General features: G+C 34.1%; 1 protein-coding gene across 1 annotated transcript in view; it reads left to right on the top strand.

Annotated features, from left to right (window-relative positions):
- Positions 1-8132, top strand: part of LOC133195187 (uncharacterized) — a 45811-nt gene extending 37679 nt beyond the window's left edge. Inside the window, exons 38-44 of the mRNA XM_061331047.1 lie at positions 676-1403; positions 1558-1651; positions 2338-2445; positions 2776-2988; positions 4501-4641; positions 4872-5120; positions 7804-8132. Coding sequence (XP_061187031.1) covers positions 676-1403; positions 1558-1651; positions 2338-2445; positions 2776-2988; positions 4501-4641; positions 4872-5120; positions 7804-8012 — 1742 coding nt within the window. The 3' untranslated portion in view covers positions 8013-8132. The remainder of the gene's footprint in view (positions 1-675; positions 1404-1557; positions 1652-2337; positions 2446-2775; positions 2989-4500; positions 4642-4871; positions 5121-7803) is intronic.
- The last annotated feature ends 767 nt before the right edge of the window (positions 8133-8899 follow it).

The raw sequence follows: 8899 nt of genomic DNA on the forward strand, positions 1-8899 counted from the left end.
TTCCAAACTTGAAAAAACACCTTTCAGAAAGAAGAAACAAATCCAGGAAATCATAGGATCTGTCATATTCCAGTATACGAAGAGCATGCTCAAAAATATGTTCTAAAAACAATTAGGAATTTGATAAATATGTTACAGAAATGTGTTTCAATTAAAGGAGCATATTTAAGGGAAATCATTAAGACAAAATCATTGAAAAGTTTTTTTTGTTTCTTTCCGAGCACCGAGGACATAATTTATTGAACAGCCCTCGTATATTTCTGTCGATCCTATACAGTTATATTATACTCAGGTGATCGCTAAGGCCCTTGTGCCTCTTTTTTTATGTTTTTATTTATATAATTTCATTATGGAATTTTCTTTTTAAGGATAAAAGTTGAAAACTTTTTAGGGTTTCATAATCTATAGATATCAACCTCGCGCAAATTTTAGATTTATAAGGGAACTTTTGAGCTAGTTAATTAATGTGACAAATGTTAAGCTCTTGCTACATTTTAACAATTAATAATGAAATAACAGAATATTTAAATACATTTTTACAGTTCGTTTTGCTATTTTCACGCAGATTTCCAAGTACTATGGATTATATATAGTGCATATAGAGCAACATTAATGATATAGAACACTTCTTTTAGATATTTTAAAAAGTTTCAAATCTTTTGATTCGTATTACAGTGACAGACATCAATTTGGCGATGACAGAAGGATTAAATCTTCTGTCCAAATATACTCAGGAATCCAGAGCTCCTGTCCTGGTTTTCCTCACTGACGGACAACCTACTTCCGGAGTCACCAAAACCAAAAAAATTCTTGAAAATATAAAAAAGTTTAACGAAGCGGACATTCCAATTTTCAGTCTTGCGTTTGGTCGAGGTGCAGACTACGATTTTACGAAGAAAGTCGCCGCCCAAAATGACGGCCTTGGCAAAAGAATATACGAGGACTCTGACGCTGCTCTGCAAATCGCAGGGTTTTACAAAGAAATTTCTATTATTCTCATGAGAAACATATCTTTCAAATATGTTGATGGTTCTCTAAATGAGTCAACAGTTACTCAGACTAATTTTAACACCTATTTTGAGGGATCAGAACTCGTTGTCGCCGGAAAGATTGAAGATATGTCAACATTACAAGGTGGAATCAATGTATATGCTAGAGGATTTAACAGCTTGCAGTTAACACTTCAGGGATCTCTAATATGTGTTTTGCCACCGCCACCACCGCGTCAAGTTCTTCCCATTCCATCAGCCCCGACACCAAAACCCCAACCAAAACACCCAAACATGATGGAAAATCTCTGGGCATACCTCACGATTAAACAACTGATTCGTAAGAGAGACGGTATTGATGACAAAGAGGAAATCTACGACATTGAAAAGAAAATTTTGGACATGTCTTTGAAGGTACATAATTAAAAGTATTCCTTTTTATTCATTATCTATTGTACACATTTGAAATATGAAAAGAAAGAAAAACCAGTTTCATTTTAAATATTTTAAACATTTTAAAACATAAAATTTTAAACATTTTATTATTTATTCATTTTTTTTATCAAAGTATCAATTTGTTACCCCACTGACGTCAATGGTTGTGACCCTCCCAGACGATTCTAAACCTAATCTGCAGAAAGTCTACATGGATGATACACAAGGTATAAATATGTGGGTTAAGTATATCCATTCAAATAATTTCTTTTGCAAACAATCAAGGTTGTTTGTTGGGTTTTTTTTTTTTTCGAAATCTTGATTGTAGAGACAAATTGCACAATTATTAGTGTGCTTAACATTGGTCTATTTATCCATGGAGAAGCAAAATTCCCAATTGATATTTTCACTCTAAAAACTTTAGGGAAAGTTGAGGTCTTTTCCCTATAACATTTTTATGTACAAAGTTAAAGATGTTGATTCTGATTATTGTTATTTGAGGAGCCTTAATTTAATGCTACTTTACAATATCCAGATGTTTAAAAATGACACTAAAAGTGCTGATTGAAACTCATGCGCAAGCAGCTCATTATTTCGATACACAACAGTTATAGATCTGAGTATCTTAATGTGATTATAAGTGAATTGGCAGTTTCATCATAATATTCTATTCTGCAAATGAGTTGCTCAGCTCACATTCCTTCCAATTTTTTTTACAGGAAATATTAATTTGAAATATCCTGGACAGTTCTCCAAAATTTGACCAGGACAACAATGCTCAGCATACTTATATTGTACATTAAATTATGATATGGATCCATCGTACATGTGTAACTGTAACAAATGTACGAGTGAGAATGTTGATTTTGTTCCTCGCATACTGTGTACTTATGTGTTACTGTTATAATGACAGGGAAGACTTCTACTGATTCACCATTCAGGAGATACAGTAATAGTAGACGACAAAATGTGCAAGTTATGGGTGGTGTTATGAAGACCCCATCTCCAGTGGATCTTTATGGTATGTAGATCTAGTAATATGCAGTTAATAGAAAACTGCAAATTGACAGAATTGCCACTTCTTTCGTTATTGAAATTCAGCATTCTGCAGACCATCACATTTAAGTGAAATTTTTATCAATTTATATTCAGGAATATGTCATGAGAGGTATTGCAAACAGGAAGTCTTAGAATTTTAATAAAAGCCAAATTTCATGTAATAAGTACTCAAAAATTGATAACAAAAAGTAGGATTTCTCGACTTGTCAATCTGCCAAAGTCTAAAGCATTTCAGTCATTCTTTTTAAAAAAGTACTTTCTGCAAGCTAATGAATTATTTTCATCTATTTAGGTATTTTCCTCCCTCGATTTGCTTCCGGTTTTTTCTCTCATATGGGCCTTGCTGCAATGCGCCCTCAGTTTTTCTCTCATATGGGCGTTGCTGCATTGCGCCCTCAGTCTGCCTCAATATTTTATCCAGTCTTCAAAAGAAGAAAGTTCAACATCCCATTCTTCAGAACTACCAACACCAATACCAATTTAACAGTTACAGTCAAATCTCAAGGTAATTTTTTTTGCAGGTTTTCTTACGTAACATATTATACTACCATTGAACGTTGTAGATGGATTCCTCTAGGTAAAGGAAATCGAAGGAAACAATTTTTTTTGTACTTAGAATGAGATATTAAAGCAGATTTTGGGATATAAAGATGATAATAGGTACTCAGGAGCAGTCGGTCTAGTGTCTGTCTATAACTTTGGTCTCAGGAATGCGGCGGAGCAATAGCTGATATCCAACGTTTATCAAACTTTCCGATTATAAAAGTATGCTATTCCTGATATGAAAATCAAGAATACCTTTCACACTTATATGCCAGCATCCTTACAAATATCAAAGAAATTTTAAGCAATTTAAATGATGTTATCTAAAATTTCAAATTTACTACAGAGGATTTGAAAACAAATTCGGAATAAATAGGGAAATCGTTGTCTTTTATTTGATAGACAATTCTTGATTATATAATTTTGAAAGGTATCAACGACTGATGTGTAACATTATTAAGAAACACTTGAACATTGAACCCAACGTCAGATTTCGAACCTTTGCTTGAAGTAGTATTATTATGCTTTCAGCTTTACTGCCTACTTGGAAAAAGAAGTGATCACTTCAACCTAAGGCTAACCTTTGATGCCAATGTATGTGAAGTTAAGGTTTCTCTACCTTGTGTAGATCTTTACAATGTACACTGGAATTTGAACCTTTGCTTAAATTAGTGTTATTACATTGCTCCTCAGCCATGTCTAATGTGATATTTATTAATATAAGAGCGGTTAACTACTAAAAGATTATTTTAGGTCATTAAACATTTTTATTATACAGTAATTTGACAAATGCTCATTCTTTAAACTTAACAAGTAAGATTGATTGATTGTATGCTGTTTTACGTCCTGTTTGAGAATTTTTCACTCGTATAGAGACGTCGGCATATACCATTGAAGGGCGTCATATTTAAATTTTTACTCGGCACTCAAGGCCATTGAGCAGTGAGGGATCTTTATCTTGCCAACGCTAGCCTCACTTTTTAAGGTCTCGCCCGAAAGACCTGCAACTTCCACTTCAAAGTGCAGGCAAAGGAACAGTTGCTGCCTATTTTCTATCTACTTAGGTCAATCGCGACCGGGGTATGAACCCATGACCTTTCGATCACGGAGCGAGCCCTCTACCGACTGACCTACCGTGACGGTTGATCAGTAAGATGTAAGTAATCATATAAATAGTTACAAACCTAATCATCCATGCTCAAAAACAATACATGTACATTTAATTAAGGTTTTAGTTCTTTAATCAACTAGTTAGCGTGAATCCGCAATTTCGATTGACAATACAACCCTCATATTTAAAATTTGAAGCTCTACCAATTGTCTCTTAGATTGTACTAGTAGAAGCGTCGTTTTATTACATACTTTATACTAAACATACATGTAATACTTCAAACTGATACACTCGTTTCTATTTTTTCAGTGTTGTTTCCATGATTCAAAAGAAAACATATGTAATGGCTGTTTTATTTTTTAGTCAGTACACCAAGTCCCACTATGAAGGGTCAGACGCTACCATCCTTCCTTGTCAAAGTGTCCAAGGTGAACATGTGCTTTGACTTACCATTGACACATTCAAAGACCTATGATATTATCAAGAGGGCAAATCAAAAGAACGGTAAGTCGTATATTCGGAAAGAATTTCTAAGTCAAATCTCCCTTTCATTTTTGCGACAACTTTTACATATAGAGGAAGAAAGGCATTGCTAACTTTTGTATGAAATGTTTCTCCTTTTGTAAATTCGCATCCAAAAAATATTAGTTATTTAAATACATCTAAAACAAGAAAAACATGAAATAGATAAAACATATGCTAGTATTTTAAGATTGATCTTTTTCTTTGCAAAGGTTGTGCCATGCTTGCAACAACTGCAAGCAAACAAAATAGAACACTTAAAATGTTTGCCAGCATCAAGGTAGAAAAGTTCAGAAGAGGAAAAGTATATGAAACGTTCCATATTGACGCATTTAAAAACGCTCCGAGTTTCCAATGTGACGTGGATGGGATAAAATTGGCCGTTGCTGAGAATCAACATGGACTCGGTGTTAAAGCAGAAATTCGCGGCCGCCAAAGGAAACAGTACGACGGAATCCTCAGTATGTCGATATTTTCATGATTGATCAATTGATACAGCTTTATTAGGTCACCTGAGTCACTCAGGTGACCTATTGCTATCCGTTTTTGTCTGGCGTCGAGCGATGTGCGTTAACATTTGAACATTTTAAGTTTCTTCTCTGAAACTGCTCAACCAATTTCAACCAAATTTGGCATATAGCATCTATGGGTGAAGGGGAACAAAAATTGTGAAATTCATGGTCCCTGCCCCCCTGGGGCCTAAAACTACCAAAATTAATGCAATCTTTAAAAATCTTCAGAAAACTGTTGGCATGATCGTAATAAGCATTGAGCCCTCTACCAAAATTGTGAAATTCATGGCCCCAGGGACAGGGGCTCTGGTGCTAGGGTGGGGCTATATAGATCATATAGTGAAAGTGCATTATTTCTTTGAAAATCTTCTACTCTGCTCCTGGGTATTAAATAAAGTAACTAAGTACATGGTAATGATGAGCAAGAATGCCTCTTCCAAAATTGCGAATTTCATGCCCCCAGGGTCAGGGGTGGGGGGTGGGGGGCTCTATTGATTATATATTGAAAATGCATTAATTCTTTGAAAATATTTTTCTCTGCTTCTGGGTATTATATAAAGTAACTAAGTACATAGTTATGATGAGCAAGAGTGTCTCTTCCAAAATTGTGAATTTTCATGGCCCCAGGGTCAGGGGTTCTGGTGTTAGGGCGGGGCTCTATTGATTATATAGTGAAAATGCATTAATTCTTTGAAAATATTTTTCTCTGCTTCTGGGTATTAAATAAAGTAACTAAGTACATAGTTATGATGAGCAAGAGTGTCTCTTCCAAAATTTTGAATTTTCATGGCCCCAGGGTCAGGGGTTCTGGTGTTAGGGCGGGGCTCTATTGATTATATAGTGAAAATGCATTAATTCTTTGAAAATCTTCTTCTCTGCTCCTGGGTATTAAATAAAGTAACTAAGTACATATAGTTATGATGAGCAAGAGTGCCTTTTCCAAAATTGTGAATTTCATGGCCCCAGGGTCAGGGGTTCTGGTGTTAGGGCGGGGCTCTATTGATTATATAGTGAAAATACATTAATTCATTGAAAATCTTCTCTGCTCCTGGGTATTAGATAAACTATTCAAGAACATAGTTATAGTAAACATGGCTGCCTTTTCAGAAATTATGAATTTCATGGCCCTTTGGTCAGGGGTTCAGGTGTTAGGGAGGGGCTCTATTGATTATATAGTAAAATTGCATTAATTCTTTGAAAATCTTCTTCTTTGCTCTTGGGTTTTAAATAAACTAACTTAGTACATAGTTATGACGAGCATGGTTGCCTCTTCCAAAATTGTGAATTTCATGGCCCCAGGGTCAGGGGTTCTGGTGTTAGGGCAGGCCTCTATTGATTATATAGGGAAAATGCATAAGTTCTTTCAAAATTTTCTACCTGCTCCTGGGTATTTTTCAAACAAAGGAAGTGTATGGTTATGATAAGGAAGAATGCCTCTTCCAAAATTGTGAAATTCATGACCCCTGGGTCAAGGGTTCTGGTGAAAGGGGGGCTCTATTGATTGTATAGTGAAAATGCATAATTCTTTCAAAAAATTTTTCTACTCCTGGTTATATTATAAAGCAAAGAAAGTGTATAGTCATGATGAGCAAGGGTGCTAATTCCAGAATTGTGAGCTTATGGCCAATGGAGCCAATGGTATGGAGCCAATGGTAAGGATGGGGCTTTTTTTTTTTTATTTGATAATATAGTGAAAATGCATTTCTTTGAAAATTTTCTATGCTTCTTGGCATATTCGAGGCAAACAGAGAAAAGTTTTAATATGCAAGGGTATTTTTACCACAATTTTGACCACCTGGACCATTTAATCAAGTGTTTTGGTCCTGGCCAGTGCTTTATTAACTTGTATTCTGCTGAGCAAAGTTATTCCACTTTGTCATTCACTTTTGATAATTAATCACTGTAAATAATGTATTTGAATGCTTAATAGAATAAGAGAATTATGCAAGAATATTTATTGTATAATACAAAAAGTACTTTCAAAGTTTTAATGATCAGGTAGATTTGGAAATAATAGATGAATAAAATTGAGACAAAGATAACTTATCTTTTTTAATTGTTCTTCAAAGGCCAAGAGAGGCCAATGTGAGAAGTAATAATATGGGGTTAAAAAATAGACAGTTTGTTAATAGTCTGCATGGTAAATAAACCGTAATAGTGATAAATGGGGGACAGATAGATACTAGACCAATTGTTTTGTTGATGCAGATCATGCTATTTTTCTTGCTTTGGGCAACAAAGCTTCATTTATCAGTTTATGGATCCTCAAAATTGTTGTATTGTACTCAGGTGACCGTTAAGGCCCTTGGGCCTCTTGTCTTTCTTGTGTGCGTTTTTACATTTGTGGTAATACACTTTAATATTTGATGTTTAACACGGGCAACATGTAAAATCAAAATTATTTGTAGTTTATAAGCACTAAGCAGTGAAAAGAGTAATTCTTTTAAGCGGTGTGAAGTGTAATTCTTTCCAGTAGTATGAAGTAATTCTTTCCAGTAGTATGAAGTGTAATTCTTTTAAGCAGTATGAAGTGTAATTCTTTTAAGCAGTATGAAGTGTTATTCTTTTAAGCAGTGTGAAGTGTAATTCTTTTTAAGCAGTTTGAAGTGCGATTCTTTTTTTTAATTTACAGGTTACTTTGTCAAAATGAAGTGCAGGATAGGGAGACAATTGTCAAGAAAAGGGAAATTAATGGCGAATGTTAATTGCAGACGACGAGGAAGACCTAGTCTGAAGTTTATAGTCATTCAGAAAACATCGCAATCTGGTGACACGTGCTGGTTCCTAAACAAGAAAATGGTTAATTTACTAAACATTAGTCCAGCAAAACACGAGATTTGACAGTAGTGTTTTTATTTTCATATCATGTGCCTTATCAAACTATGCCATGTCTATTTCATTTTAGACATTTCACTTGTGTGTTTATAATTTTCATTTGAATAATAAAGATTTGAAATCAAATTTCTAATCTTAAAGATATATCAGATTACAAAAATATTTCTTGGGGTTCATCAGTGTTTATTTTATTTGCCGTGAGCAATAAGTATTAATAAGGTAGACGGAACATTCCGTAGTCAAATTTAGTACTGATTTTTATTTCAAGTTCATTGGGATATATTGAATGGAAGTAACTAAATGTTAACTGAGAAGACGTCGTCGATATGTCTGAAAGTCGAGTTGAAGGCCAAGCAATTGTTTTCTTCTTATCATGTAGTAGTTTTTTAATAAATTCTACTTCAGAGGAATGTTAACACATGTCGGCGAATAAAGTGCCCATCGTAATACCAACAGTTTTGCTAGAAGACCTGGTCTCCAAAGATTATATAAATGTTGTCAATGAGGAACTCCAGAATCCTTTTAATATCAGTTTCAGAGTACTTTTATGTAGAATCAGAGTGATTTTTAACAAAGTAATTCTGTTGATGACCAATTACAAGATATAAAAATTTCTGAATACCATTTTGATTGAACAAGCAGTTGTCTATGATATCAAAAAGCCTAGTTTTTAATCTATCGTAAGGAATGGCTGAATAATGTCGTAGGTTTTGATGTTATGGACTTTAGGAAAAAAATTGTGATTTTAAATCTGCTTTTTTGATACATGTACGTTAAGATTAAATGTTTTAACATTTGCAAAAAGATTTTTAAAAAAAATAGGCGGTGGGTTTTTAATGTGAATGTATTTTTAGAATTGAAAAATGAATTTATTTTTGTACATTTCATATTGT

The sequence above is a fragment of the Saccostrea echinata genome, unplaced genomic scaffold (assembly GCF_033153115.1).
Source record: "Saccostrea echinata isolate AGI-Se365-2 ecotype Australia unplaced genomic scaffold, CSIRO_AGI_Sech_v1 ptg000029l, whole genome shotgun sequence".
In the NCBI taxonomy this organism is placed as follows: Eukaryota; Metazoa; Mollusca; class Bivalvia; order Ostreida; family Ostreidae; genus Saccostrea; species Saccostrea echinata.